Below are 15,479 nucleotides of genomic sequence, written 5' to 3'. Positions count from 1 at the left end.
TTGGAAAATGGCATAGGTGAAAAAGAAAAGATAACCTGGTTGATACGTTTTCAGCCAGTACTGACACTTGACAAGGAAACTGAATGTATATGGTAATTGCTTAAAAAACATTTGCTTGAAATGACGGACAACAAATAGTCAACAAAAACGTTTTTGTGTAGATATACTGCAACATACAATTGCACGTTTGACAGCTACCAGATTAAATGGTTTTCTTGCTCAGAAAATGAGATAACAACAGCCAAATAAGTTGGTTCCCTACAATCTTAGACATACACACATAATACATACATATATACACATATAATATAGCTTAATTAATAATCTGTTATGTACTTTATTAGTGCAATTAATAATTCAATAATAACTGCACAAAAAATCATGGCAGCTGACATCAAAATAAGACTAATAGGAGGTCTTGCCAGGGTCTTCTATACAAAGACAATCACTGTATCAGGTGTAGGCAGAAACCATCAGCATTTGGTAATCAAATCAGCAGAGTGCGCAAACAAAATCTGGCCAATTTATTCATTCCATGATCACACTTGCAAATGTCAGCAGTGCCTCACTCTGCAGGGGTGAAGGGCTGCGGAAGAGAAACCTGCTGAATGCACTGGAAGTGGTCAGTATGCAGTAAAAAGTACCGTGGCTATCAGTAATGTCCATCTGGGCAGAACAGCACTGATGGATGCATTTATAAACAGGCTTTCCCTAATGACTGGGATTACCACTATCTGCAGTATCTTATCATGACTTAAAAAATGGACAATGAAATCCTCATTTGTGTGGTAGCTGGTGTATTACTGGCTCTGTGAGCAGTGTGACCTGTCTACTGGTATGGATGCCTTACAAATGGGGAACCAATTACAGTCATGATTTGGCCATAACAACTGTTTTTTGGACCAAGCAAGTCCACACTAGTACTGCTGCAATGAATAGTTAGTACAGGTGATTTGTAGTGTTTGAGGTTTAAAGAATTATTCTCTGCCTCCTGGTCCAACTGGGACTATCACAATGATTCACACTGAAAATATTAGATTTTTATAATTAGAAAACTGTAGTGTGAGCTGGGAAACAGCTCACATCTGAGCACAGAATGACAATAACCAATGAGAGCTGAGCAAGAGAGAAGTCAAGACAAACTGTGAACAGGAACTGTGAACAGTAAACATCCACATTTGTTTTGGTTCTGTGTGTAGTGATACAGCTAATGTTTTGTTTTGTTTTTTAGACTGAGGTGTTGTAGTGTTACTGTAGAACTCATGTAGTGTGTGATCCCCCAAATCCAACTCACTGTTAAGTGTCTGTGCCTCACACAAGATAAAGAAACCGCAAAAGTTTTTGTGGAAGTCACGTCATTAAGTGTGTGGTGCATTTTAGAAGTGTGCTCAGAGCTCAGTTATTTACTGTAAATTTCTGTTTAAGTGTTATGTTGACAGATAACAACGTGATAAGCCCGCTGGGTGTTGCTTTGCTTTGCCCTGACGTCCCAGAGGCTTTCAAGACTTGGACATACCCTGCAGCTGCGAGCAGTGTTACTCCTTTACACATACAACTGAATCAGATACACAGATTCACCAATATGTAACTGCTGTGTTTCAAGCATGAAAAAATTTTCAGGTGAAAAAGCACAGTTCCTCTAACTGTGCTGAATATTTGCAATGAATCTTCCACAGTGAGGGCTTCTACAGTATGTGAGGCTACAGCAACACTGCTAGCTAGCAAGTGTTTTAGTCTGTGTGTTTTCTAAATTACCTTTCTCTAAGTTAAAACTACCTGTCTATCGATGACTCTTCACACTGCACTGTTTGTCACTAAACACACCCTTGAATCAACAATGAACATTTCCCACAGTGTGTTGAGGAAAACGTTCACTTAATTGCCCTCATATCAGATCAAGAGAACAAAGTTGGACTTGGTACAAAAAGACATTGAAGATCATTTCCTTCCATCAACTCTAATGCCATTTGTGGGTGTTTGCAGATTCAATGGCTATTCAATAAAAACACTGTGAGTACTTTTCTGTTGTTACATACTGACTATTGTTACCACAACTGTCAACATTGCTCTGCTCACTATTTGCAGCCCTCGCTCTTCAAAGAAGTGGAAAAATAACAGAGGCTAGCCAAAGAGGGCTGATAAATCTGGGAGAGGTTGATAGCATTACAAAATATTCATACATGTAAAGATCCTAAATACAAATTAGATACAGTATGCTTTTGATTAAATGTAAAAACTCTCCATTATTTAGAGAAAACACGACCCTAAGGAACAATTTATCACATCAAGTTCACAAAAGAAATTGTCGTGGAATTCCTTCTGATATGAGCAGGGTTTTATTAGTTTTTACTAGTTTTATTTCCGCCAACTAGTTCTACTGGTCTTTAGTTCAGTAAACTATGCAGTGCTTAAGTGATTTTATTTCAGATTTTGTGTCCCTCTCTATGCGTATAACATTTCATAGGAGTCATTTTGGACTATAACACAACAGGACATTTCTGCTCACATTATATTATGCCTGCATAGTGCATGCCATGCCAGTATGCCTGCTATATGTGCTTTGCTTCACTAAGCGCTCTCAAATAGCTGCAGAGGGAGAGCGAGAGAGAGAGAGAGAGAGAGAGAGAGAGAGAGAGAGAGAGAGTGAGAGAGAGAGTGAGAGAGAGAGAGAGAGTGAGAGAGAGAGTGAGAGAGAGAGAGAAGACAGCAAGAGCAAAGAATAGGATAGTGAGCGTGGGGGAAAGTAGATACTGCAGTACTGTCACAGCACAGCACGCTTTATTATCCATTCATCAACTGTGATATGGTTCAAGGTAGCCTACTTGCAGCTCCGAGCGTCTTCACATTAGTAGTTCTAAGCCTGAAATGCTCTCCTGTAACTGCCTGCAACAAAGACCTACAAAAGCTGAGTGCCTAACCCATGACACTGGAACTAACAGAACCGCATCTTACTCAACTTGCCTTAACACCGTGTTAAATGTAGGTGTGTAATAATCTGCAATTTTACAGACTCTGTGTCGAAAAGAAGCTGAAAATTTTCATTGCTAGGCATACACTGCCTAAAATATGAATACATTCCTTATTCCATAACATGAACGTGATATTTACCCCGGGCAATACTCCAACTTGCCAAGTGGACAAACTCAACGAGCTAAGGTCATGTGCTATATAGAGGGACGTATGTGTGCCTGTGTGTGTGGGTGTGTGCGCGCTGTGCAACGGAGGGGCATTCATTCAAATGTGACGCAGCCTGGTGTCACAATACCCTTTGGCATGCCTTTGCATCATATTTCAAACACCCTGCAGGAAATCTGATTATGAGAGGTGTCCTCGGTGACAGAATGTTTATGTGTCTGCATGGATATATATATATATTTAACCTTTACAGTAGGCTTGTGTGTGTATGTGTGTGTGTGGAACCACGGGTGACCTTCCTGTTTTGCCACAACACTCGTGATTCAATTTAATGGATGCGTCTGTGCCACGGGCAGGTAGCTGTGAGTGCATAACACAAAGGACAACAATGCAGGCACGACTGGCCGCCTGACTGAAGCCAGTCTCCTCTGATGGCTTTACTGTATTTAGAGCCTTTTATAGCTTCTGTAATGGAGACTGATTCTGTCCTGGCATATCAGCTACAGTGCAATGTACTAGAAGCTGTGACACAGGCAAATCAGAGCACAAACTAGAAAGATTTTCAATACACGGTTTTGTTTGATTAGTAGTGATTCAGACAATGAGTCATAATTAGATTATTCAAATACAATCAGTCAGGGTTGCAGGCAATTGCGCTGTTCAGATATCACTTTGTTTTGCTGTTGTTCAGATTGATGCCTAGAGGTACTCAAGAGATGTCCTCAACACTGGCTGAAAAATATTCTGCATACATGCAGAAGCGCACATGTTTCAATTTACATCCTTCTTGTTTTGATGCAAGTTGCTCTTTCTCTCACGCACATCAGTTTTTATAATGCAGACTAAACATTTTTCCCTTTTTAACACTGGCTCCATCTGTTTCTCTCTCTCTCTCTCCATTTATCTACCACATTCACACACCCACACATTCATCACCTATGAAGGTCCTTTCCAGAGAGAGAAGCTCTAGCTGCCTTCACAAGCATGCTGAATTAAAGAACCTCTTTCTTATTCCTGATTCACAGCAAAAGCTCACTACACTGTGCCTGAGTCAGTCCTGCGAGACAAATGCGTCAGAATGTATGAGCTGCACCTACTTTATGTTGGGCTGACATAATGAATCCTACACACCCATGAATATAAACAACTCCTGCATTCATTTTCCCTAGCTGTGCACTGAGACTACAGCAGGCTGGCTGTCACGTAATTTCAAATTGATGAGTCACAATGCCTCTCTTCTGATTTTATTGTGAAGATGTTGATTTTTCATTTTAATAGAAGCCATCACTAACCCGAACTAGGGCTGCACAATTCTTGCTAAAATGTGAATCATGATTTTTCTCTAGAAATTGAGATCACAATTCTCTCAGATGATTCTTACTTTTTCAAAAATGAGATGAGATTCTTGGTGTCTAGACAGGCCTTTGTCTAACAGACGACATAACACATCAAAGTGCTAAACTTAAACATATAAGTCTCTGGTAACAAAAAAAACCAAAAAAAAAACCTCATCAATCCTATTTTAGAATCACTGTATATTGCTTGCGCTGAGACAATACCAAAGCATTGCCAGCAAATTATGTACATCATCCTCAGGTTTAAACATGAAACTGTTCCACACACTGCAATTTGAAGTGAGCTCCTATTTTCGGTATCATTCTTGCCCCCGCCAGAGTATTCCTCTGTCTCACTCATTTTTTTCTTCCACTTTCTTTGGCAAAAACTTTCAGGCTCCAACTCCTGCAGGTAGGCTGTTTCTGACTGCCTCCTTCGAGCTTGTTCTACACGTGCCATGTTGGGTTGCTATAGTAACGGGGACTGACAATGGCATGCTGCGAGTGACGGAGAGAGATGAGAGAACATTGATTGAGTTGTGCGCGTGAATGTTGAATAGCGTGTTTTTGCTTTACATTGTCTATGTGTGACTGATATAGCAACTGCGATTGTTCCAAAACGAGGAAGTCAACATGTGAACGCAGCATGACGTGAGTACATAGGGGAACAAGAGTGAGTGAACTGTCGTCATTAGAAATCGTATAGAGATTGTATGTAGGTATGAATCAAGATCATGATTTTTTTTTTTTTTTTTAAGGTATAATCATACAGCCCTAACCCAGACAGCACATAAGTGACAATTTTACCTCCTAACTAACTTAAAACAGCATCAGTAAATGCAACCAGCAACTCATTATGTCACAGTGTTGGCCAGTAAGAGCACAGGTTTACCACAACAAAGATCCCAGGCTGTAATTCTGTGTCAGTCATTCCTGCTTGTACAGTTTATGTGTTCTTTTAGAAATAGCTGCCTGTGTGGAATATGAACAGTGCAGGGTCAGAGGACCCACTGGCAATAAAGTCTACTTTAATTCATTCACACATTACTTACTAGAACAGGTTTTTCAGTGCTACATTGTCTCACAGGTTTGCTGCCCCCACTACTTTTGCAGAGGCAGAAACCAGTGGTGTAGGTTGAGTCATGATTATGCTACCTTATGGCTATTCTTTTATCCACATGCTTCCCCTGACTCTCACCATCTTTGCTATCGACGGTCTTGGCCACGACGTCTGTCTCGAAGGTGTCCTGCACTTGGTGTCCACGGAAACAGTTAAGGTGCTCCAGCTCGATGAGGTCACTCTCCTCCTCTTCCAATGGCAGCCAGGTGCCATCAATGAACCACAGGGCTCTCATTACCGGAATGTGGTCCTGTTCTGTATGACAGTGACAACAGGAATTTAGAGTCAAAGGTAAAAAAAAAAAGGAATGACTTTATCCAGAGATAGATTTTTGTAATTGTTTTTACACAAACCCAACGACATGAATTTTAGAGTTAAAGTGAAAGCTCAGGAACTACGCTTTTTGTATGCAGTTAAACTGATGCGCTCCTCTTTCCGCTGATTTCAAAGTTCAGAAGCTGTAAATATAAATTATTGGTGCCTTTTTGGTTGGCAATAATGATGAAAAAACGGAGGCTGTAACCAAAGGAGCTTTTAAGTGGGTACTTGTCATATTTTACATATCAAATAGAAAAGTACAATACTAATTTTGACAAAGAATGTCAGGCAGTAGCACAATAATAGATACTTCATCACTAATGCAGTTGCTGGTGCAGATTCCATGCTTCCTACCCACTGAATGAGAAGTCTCAGCAAATCTAGTATCAGAGAAAATTGTCCATTTTCCCTATTGTATTTACCACTTTCCTGTGTCATCCATGTGCACCTTTAATCATACTTTTGAAATACTTTTGTAATTACAAATGACCAAGTCACATGCTTATGTCAGGTCTTTCTGAATTAACTATTAAAGAGCCACTGAAAATATCCAAGAAAATTACACCAATAATCCTGATAATATCATTAACTTACAATGTTTCAGCCTAACTCTTGTCAAGGAAAGCAAGCCTTCATGGGCAAGATGCTTATGGAGTCTGCCACTTACTTCACACTGGAAAACCCTCTCTCAATGGGCATGCAAGTGGTAGTAATCGTAAAATACCATTTGGCTAGGAAACTAAGACTCTCACAGTTTTTGTTCATCTGCCATTATTGGAGAATATTTTGGTCGCGTGGGATGCATGGCTCATTTAAGTAATGTTCTATTTTGTTTTGTCTACATCAGTCAAGTAGTAGTCCTGTCCAATAAAAGGGCTAGTAGTGTTAGTGTCTATAAAAACACACATTGTGCAGCAGGACTTTTCTTTAGATTCCTTTGCTGTAAAATTAATAAATAAATTAAATGATTATTGAGCACTGCAGTCTTAAAAAATGTATGCCGGTAGATAATGATTTTGACATCCACGTCTGGTAATGCTGCTGCTTGTGCCAAACCCTACCTCATACTAGAAAGGAATTATGGTTTTGAATGAGTTAAATTCAGATTTCTAGTGAAGTCAACAGGTATGGGAAATCCACAGGGGGCAAATCTCAGTGGCTTATGCATAGAGGCCACTTTTGATTACAGTCTTGACTGGCATGATTAATTGATTCTCTGGTGGTGACTCAGAGAATAATCACAGACCTGTATGCAGACCTATTTTCACAAAGATAGAGGCCTCTTAACCTGTTTCTGTGCAAAGGGAGCCCAATGTAAAATCACATCAACATGTTTACATTTACAGTGACTGCAATACAGTTCAGCAGTAGAACATGAGGCATTCACCCATATGTTAGACCTGTTCGTGTCTAGTGAAAGAAGATAAGTCTGTGGGCTTCACATGGCTGGATGTTTAATGGTAGCAATTACACTGTGTCAGCAGTGATATGGGCCAAGCTGAAACAGGACAGCAAGCGCCTCAAGTAACTTGTAAGGACCTACATCCACAGCAGGGAGATGCAGGAATATAACTGGCTCTCTGTCGTTTAGTGTTAGCCTTGGAAAGAATTTGGCCAGTTACCCATGCAGGGGCTTTATAGTGCAGAGATACAATACCACTGACTCTCTACCTCAGCTTCCTTTTCTTGGAAATCTCCATGAATTAGTTAGCACAGTCCAACTGAGCTCAACAAAATGACCACCTGGGCTGGGCTGACAAGAGGCTACTAACGAATTACTTGGCTGGTGAAAGGTGATATAGAGGCCTGGCACTTTGATACGGCACAGAACTCTAAAGAACCAGCCTTGATAAATAATTGTCTGCTTGTTAGGTTGCATCCCTGATAAAATGATCCATGCCATGATCTATGCCACATACTATCAAAGGCATACTCATGATAGCCTTTTGAGGCATACATTAACCATACTGCTTCCTCTTATCTAAAACGTGGACAGGGAAAGAGCGAGGATGGAGTGAGTCTCTGAATATGCACCCTACTCCTGACTGAGCATGTCTGTAATCTCCATGCTGTGAAGCCATTCCACTGCAGAGAGTATATGGAGTCTATGTGCACAGCAGGAATTAGACTTAAGAGATTATGGACACTACTCAATCAACATCTGGCACAGGCTTGGAATTGGCAGCAGGAGTGACAGGATAATTTGTGACCCCATAAGGTATACTGCAGATGTAGCCATTCGATTTTATACACTTGGTATATAAGGTAGGAGTTTATGATACTCACGATGCCAGTAAACAGGATAGCACTCTCTTTCTTTGATATCCACCTCATAGAGCCCTCCTCGGACACACACGGCCTCTATACTGAGTTCAATGCTCTCCGGGTCTCTCTCCTCAGAAGACTCAGTCGTCGTGTCCAAGGACTCCCGATCTAAGTGAACATTGGTGGGTCTCGTCTCCAAGGACACTGCTCCATTTCTGTCCACTCCGTTCAGCCCTCTGGCTTCCACACCATGCCCACACTCCTCGTCTCCCCCACTGACCTCTGACCCTGCCGTGCCCGTCCGCTTGGCACTGTCCGGGTTCAGTTGACATAATCTACGGAAGGCGAGCTCAATTTTCAATGAGTCGTGTCCTACGAAAGGCTTCCAGGTTTTCTTGTCCTCTTTGTAAAACCACCGCACCTCTTCGGGACCGAGCTCAGTGACAATCTCGCTATAGCGGTGTCTTGAGCTGTTGGACCTCGACCTCTTTCTGTTTTCGAACAACGGACCGGCGTTATTCCCACCGTTATCGTTGTAGTCCAGTGAACCACTATCGAGGTAGGCTGCAGCTGAATCCCGGTTGTGGCAACCGGCAGGGTAAGCCTCCTTCAGGCCCAGCATCAAACCGCCCTGCGTGGCATGATGTCGGTCGTTCAGAAGGGGCAGGTGTCCATCCAGTCCCGACTGGACAGAGGGCATCCCTGCCTGCACCGTTTCGCCCATGGTATTCTCATAACAACACAAAAACACATCATTTCCCAAGTCCCACTCTTTGTTATTGTTGCTGCTGACATCGACCGAACCTCTTCTGTCGGCGCTCAAGGAAGAGCTTACTGTGGACGTTTTGCTTGTAGCGTTAAAAGTGTTCATAACTATTTGAGAAGTCTACCCAACGTTAACTACCCAATCCAGCTCGTTTTAAAACAAGCTTTGGCTGTCAACATTAGCAATGACGTTTATCACAAGATGTCATGCTCGACAGTGCTTAACTTACACAGAAATTTTTATGTAAAGCCAGTTTTAGACCAGCTTCTCCATTGCCTGGATACTGAAACTATGGCTATGTTAGCCTATGCTAGCATGTTAGCTAGCTGGCTGAGAGCTCAGACCGAGGCTGTCCTCGCTAACTGCTGTGCTAGCCTGCTAGCAAGCCTCTACTGTTAGCTACAACCCGGAAACCTGTCCGCCGTTTTTCCTCTCCTCCACCTGGCAAAACCGATGTCAAATCATCGAACTCATCGGAGAAGTCACCGAGTCGCGTCAGTCCGGCCCGGTAAAGGTAATTTTGCAGTCATCACAGTGTCTCCCCTCCTCTCTCAGTGGAATCTCGGATCATGTTGTGTCTAAGCAAATCACCGGTTTGCATGGAGACAGGAGTGTGTGTATCGCTTGACAGCTGACGCATAGATCACAGGATTCCCACGTGAACGCGCACGTAGAAATTGCGTGAACATGCAGCCAGACTCCCCCCTCCCTGCATTTTTCAAACGCTGTCTTCGTCCTGTGCACTAGATGGTGACAAATACCCACCGCTAACGTGGCGACGGCCTTGTTTGATCATATGCCAACAGTGTATGACTGGGCCCTCCACTAGAGAGCAGCAAAGACCAACTTGTAAGACAGAGCAAGTCCCAAAATCCAGAGCCCTATTACTAATTATTGGATTGGAGTAACCAAAAAGGTCTGAGGAACATTTAAATGAGTAAATGAGTAATATGCTCTAGTTAAGGCCCATATCAGGCACAATTTTTAATGAGAGTAAGTGGTAAAAATTAATTACCTGACCTATATTTGTTCGTTATGTTGTTAATGGTGTCATTACACACCGCAATCTCTATTGTTTTGTATCTATTCTAAGCACAGCCAGTGTTTACCTCGTGTGTGTGTGGGTGTGCGCGCATGCGTGCACTTACGCACGCGTGCGTGTGTGCATAGTAAAGAGAGAGAAGAAAGAGAGAGAGAGAGAAAGAGAGAGAGAGAGAGAGAGAGAGAGATCATTGCTTGTCGTTTCCCTATCTGTGTGCCTGTGTGCTTGCCTGCGTGTGCATGTGTTGGTTTGTTTGTTTATGCAAGTGCATGTGTTTGCATAATGTGTGTTTTGTGTAGTGCTATTTGTGTGTGTACTTCTGGTCCAGGTGATCCTGGGGCCATGGTGTGGTCTGCGGGGAGAGAGAGGGGGATAGCAGAGAGGCCCTTGCAGCTGTATTTGGAATAAACAGACATTACCCTGCTGTGTTCTAATTTACTGCAGAGTGGGAATTAAACTTTAAACTCGTCCCGCCCCTCTGCAGTCCAATGCTCCATGCGTCTGGCCATCAACAACCAATTGCACAATGAGCATTATTAAAGTGGGACAATCCAAGTCACCCCTAACAGGACTTTACAACCTATAGCCCTCATAAGCTTATCATTGTAGATCATAGTTTTCATAGTTTACCAAGGGATCAGAGCAGAATAGTCAGAGGCCAAAGCTCAGGAAATGTCAGGATGTTGAAACTTTAAATTGCAAAGTATACTTCTTAGCTGCTGTATGGAGAATGTTCTGCAATCCTGGCCAACTCATCATGAGTAGTCCAATATTCATCCTTTCCAGATGATAGTCATTAAAGATCATTCTGACATTAATTATCTGAGTGTAAGATTAATTCACATTACAACAACATCTAAATGTGTATGACCAGAATAATGACTGGGTTAAATATGCGATGAGATCTCTCCAAGATCTTTCTCTCAGTGCAGGTTTCCACTAGAGGATGACATGTGGCTTTCATATAAGAATTAGTCAAATTCCTCATTTCTGGCAGTCAGTCTGAAACAGGTTGGCCTCTCTCTCTTTCTTTCTTTCTTTCTCTCTCTCTGCTCTGAAGTTTTGCAACCACCAGGCCCACCACCTGGATGAGTGGATGACAAACAAACTGTAAATTTTCCTTCCAGTAACTGACCAAATAGATATTTATAACCAGCTGGTCACCTCCCCCTCCCACTGGTCCCCCTCTCCTCAGCCACAGCTCTGAGAGCTCCCTTTAAAGACCAGTTGTGTCACTCCTGGCTTTGTTCTTAAACAAAGAGAACTGCCCCTCATCTGCCCGTAATTGGGCCGACTCTTGGAATGTGCTTGATGTCTCCACGTGGGCCATTGCCGCTCCAACAGACAGGCAAGGGTTGCTGGGACATGGGAGATGAATGAGTGGAAATCCATCCATCCATCTCTGTTCTCCTCCTGATTCTGTTTTCTTTTGCTTTCCTTTTTCATTTTCTTCCTCGTCTCCTCTGTCTTTCTTTTTGTCTCTGTTCCTCACTTTCTTAGCCCTTCATTTTCTCCAGACACTAGAGTGCTCTCCATAGTAATAAAGGAGCCCTATACTCATGTTAAATGGAGCAATCTACGGATTGACTTCACAAAGTCTGTTTGTCCTTGCTGAGCTGAACCACCTCACAAAGGTGGGGTGGTTGGACACACTACAAGGTCGATCTACAGTACATGTCACTTGTGGTTACTGGGGTGATGTTGACTATGGACAGATGGTTGAGAGGGGGTTGGAGGGTGTTTACTGCATTGTTACTAAAGGGAAGCAATTTAGAGAGTTCAAATTCCTCTTTCAAGAAAAGAAGAAATGTTGAAACAGTAGTTGGCAGCCTACCAAAACCCTGAGCCCCTAATTGTTTTCATTAATAGCAAATAATCACAAAGTGCTTACTTTGTATTCTGGGAAACATTACGGTGTTTTGTGCAAGACATGTACATCTGGGAATTCTCTGAGGATTAGTTTAGAAATTTGTCTGTAGCAATTGCATGAGACCCTCATTCAGGTGAAAAGTTTGGGGTTTGTTTTACTTTCCAACCATAATAGATAGTCATAGATACATTAGCCATAGTGGTGGTGGTGATAAAGGGAGTGCTGTCTTCCTGGAGGTGTTGTGTACCTTGGGGGTTTTAAGTGGCCTGCCCCCAGATTCCAACCCTTTGGTTTGGTCATGACTCATTTACTCCTGAATCCTTCACCTTTCACCCCTGGCTCCACTCTCCATGTCACGCGCAACACTAGTTAGCTACCCTGGATAAGTAAATACATGATGTAATGTGTGGTTTTCTCCTTGACCCCCACCCTCCTCCATCCACATCGAGAGGTGATTAAACCATAGTAGACCAATTAGGTGGGGATAGGTGGGTGTGGTCATGATGGTCTAGTGGGAGGAGCTGGTAGTAGATGTGGGTTAAGATGGAGAGGAACATAATGAGGGTGGTTTGGGGCTGTTTGGGCAGACATGATGAAGGGGAGGGGTCTGTGCAGGGCACCGTTACGCCTGGACATGGGCAGCAAAAGCAGGGACAGCATAGTCCCCGTTGTTCTGTCTGGGCTAAGGCTCCTCCTTCCCTGCAGACTGTAGCCGAGGCCTGACCAGCGGCTCCGCCTCACCCCGGCTGTCTGGGCTCCAGGTTCCAGGTGGGTGATGTGGGCTGTTGACTGCAGCACGCGGCAGCCGCTGCCTGGTCCCACTGGCCTTAACGACCTCCTCCAGGGCTGCCAGCCCTTTTGTGATTCAGCTAACCCCTAACAATTCACAGGTCTGATATTCCTCCTCACCGGAGCCTGGCCTGGGATGGGCTGCCTGACTGCTGCCGCCATGGGTGTGTGTGTGTGTGTGAGAGAGAGAGAGATAGAGAAAGAAAGAGTAAACAAGAGTGTGTCGTTGTGTCAGGAATAAATGCATGAGAGGGACAATAAGCCTGTATGTGTGGTTGTATTCTAATTACAATGCGTTGTTAAGGGAGAGGTCTCTTTTATAATTGTAAAAGGTTAATTAGGTCAGCATTAGTTGTTTTGGGTTGTTTCTTTGTAAGATTCGCTTTTTAACTCCCACAGAGCACAATGACATGCTACACCTTTTCATAAGGTGGACAAGTCTGCCTTCCTGGGTTATGTCTGCAAACAGAACCAGCTCACTTGAGTCAAATAAATTGGTGTCAGTGAGTCAGAGCACTGTACGAAAGCGTCTTTAGACAGTGAAACTTATGAGGGAACCTCTGTAACTGTACATGTAAGTTTTGATGTGCTCTATACAGCACGTCATAATAGACCAGGCCCACTCCTTAACATGTCAGCCAGGAAAAGAGAGAGCATGTGTCCAGACATATTGCAAATTCCATTTTAAGAGACAAGAACAAGGCAGAGTGCACAAAAGAGTTCACAAAATAGCACGGTATGAAAATTACAAACTGTGTAAATTATTACTTGTGGGTGACGTTGAACATTTTGCATTATGAGGCGACAGTTTAGGTATCAGTCACTTTCACCTCTGTGTAAAAGTAAACGTGCTGCTAAAACAGACAGCTGTGGAGTGGAAAGTGCCAGCAAGATTAATGAGGTGTGTCTTTCCTCTCTTTCACACTATCCTTCTCTTTATCCCTCTGTTTGTCTGTGGGGGGTGTGGGTCAGTGTGTGTGGGATGCATATGGGGTGGCCCGATGGGGTAACCTGTTGAAGTAAACATATAGAGGAGACAGGAGGGTGATGTTCCTCTCACTCTGATTCATACACATCAAACAGGGAGCTAGTGTTTGGACAAACACCTTCTCATGCTCATTTTCTCCCAATGCTAGCCTCTTCAATCTGTGCTTCCACTATCGATCAATATCTTTTTCCCAGGAATATCCAACGCAGTTGGGCTCCTGCCAGTGACAACACATTATGTTGCACGGAAATGTGAAGCAATTAAGATAAGTGAGTGTATGTGAGTGTGTGCATGCATGCACATGTTGTTTATTTGTTTCGGTTGCCTGTGTCTGTGCTTGCACCCAACTCTGTGCTACACTGCTTCTTTTGGACAAGCAGTTTTTTTTTTTTTATCCTCCCTTCATCAGGAAGGATGACAGTTCCAGAGCCCAAAGGCAATGTCTAATATATTGTCCATGAGTAAATTCTCTCTTTTAGATGTGTCTGTCATTTACAAGGTGAGTGTTGTGCCCTCAGGACCTCTGTGGCCTTGCGTGGAGACCTACATGTGTTGGGCTGATCCTTAGTGTTTTCAGATGATGTTTCACACTGTCAGGGTTGACTTATCTGAGTGGGGAAAAAGTTCCCAGGGAATAGACACATCCCACAGACAGCTTTGGAATGTTTTTACAGAATGGCCTGGGGACCCTCAAAGACGGCTTTGCTGCAGTCTGTGGTAACCAGCACTAGAAACTAACTTTTTTGGTCTAGAGGTCACAGTAGCTGGTAAATCCCCAAATTCACCAGCCACGTTAATTGTTTTACCAGCCAACATGAACCAGAATAGGGCCTCCAAATTATATTTGGTTACCTGCCAGAGCGACTGGTAAAGCAGACAGACATACCACAAAACCCTGAGGAACGTTAGCTGTGGTATGCTAATGCTCTGCTAACCAAACTATTCGCTTTTCTCTCTGAGGATAACTCTTTGTCCTCTCTCATGAAAATCTGGTCATGTGTAGGTCATTGGCTAGAGCATGGAACCAATACCTCCAGGGACAGGGGTTCAGTTCCCACTGGAGTCAGTCATACTAATGTATGTAAGGTGCTTGGCATAAGAGTATGCTCAAAATGATGCATGTTTGGCGTTTGAACTTGGCTAAGAAATGAAGGCCCATGTACAAGTGACTTCCATAAGACCTAGAAGAGCAAAAGCTGGCTTTTTAGGCCAAGTTTGGACTTATGTCTGGTTGTCAGAGGTACCCATACCCTCTCCTTCACTCTCTTCTCTCCTTGCCCTCCCCTTCCTTTCTTTTCTCGCAGAGGAGCTGAGAGATGGGACCACAAGTCGCCTCAGAGGCTTGGTCCTCCATCAGTATCCTTAATGGATGTCAGATGTGTGTGAGAGGAGGCCGTAGCGTGAGTGTGTTTCATGTTAGTTCTCAGCGTGATGAGCAGGGAAGCAGCTGGAGATGAACAGAAACCGCCACGGCCCCCCTCACAATGCCTCCATTTTTTATCCCCACTTCTATTCCTCCAAGTAATGCTCTCCTCCTTTTCCCAGTGTAATATATTGGTATTAATAAAGGCAAACAAAGGCAAACACTCGTAACGGGAGAGGGAGCAGTGGAAGGAAGGCATTTTGGTTTCCCGGAGAACCAGGCAGCAGCCTCTTTACTTCTTCTCACAATAAATCTCATGGAAGTTTCAATGGTTGGATGGCCGTGCTCTGTGTTAACCTGTGTTTCCCTGAGTTGATTACAAAGAAGCTCAAGGCAAAGAGTTCTGTTATTGCTCACAGCCATGGTACCTACCCGTATGCTATGGTGAAGCACTTCAATTGCACATGTTATCATACAATATCAGTTGTC

General features: G+C 43.2%; 1 protein-coding gene across 2 annotated transcripts in view; it reads right to left on the bottom strand.

Annotated features, from left to right (window-relative positions):
• Window positions 1-9,569, bottom strand: part of ddhd1a (DDHD domain containing 1a) — a 30,820-nt gene extending 21,251 nt beyond the window's left edge. For both annotated transcript variants that reach the window (XM_030082120.1, XM_030082121.1), the window contains exons 1-2: window positions 8,194-9,569; window positions 5,668-5,844 (exon numbers count right to left, since the gene is read on the bottom strand). In XM_030082120.1, coding sequence (XP_029937980.1) covers window positions 5,668-5,844; window positions 8,194-9,043 — 1,027 coding nt within the window. In that variant the 5' untranslated portion in view covers window positions 9,044-9,569. The remainder of the gene's footprint in view (window positions 1-5,667; window positions 5,845-8,193) is intronic.
• Window positions 9,570-15,479: the final 5,910 nt, after the last annotated feature.

This window comes from Myripristis murdjan, chromosome 22 (genome assembly GCF_902150065.1).
Source record: "Myripristis murdjan chromosome 22, fMyrMur1.1, whole genome shotgun sequence".
Classification (NCBI taxonomy): domain Eukaryota; kingdom Metazoa; phylum Chordata; class Actinopteri; order Holocentriformes; family Holocentridae; genus Myripristis; species Myripristis murdjan.
This window is presented reverse-complemented; position numbering and strand designations above follow the sequence as displayed.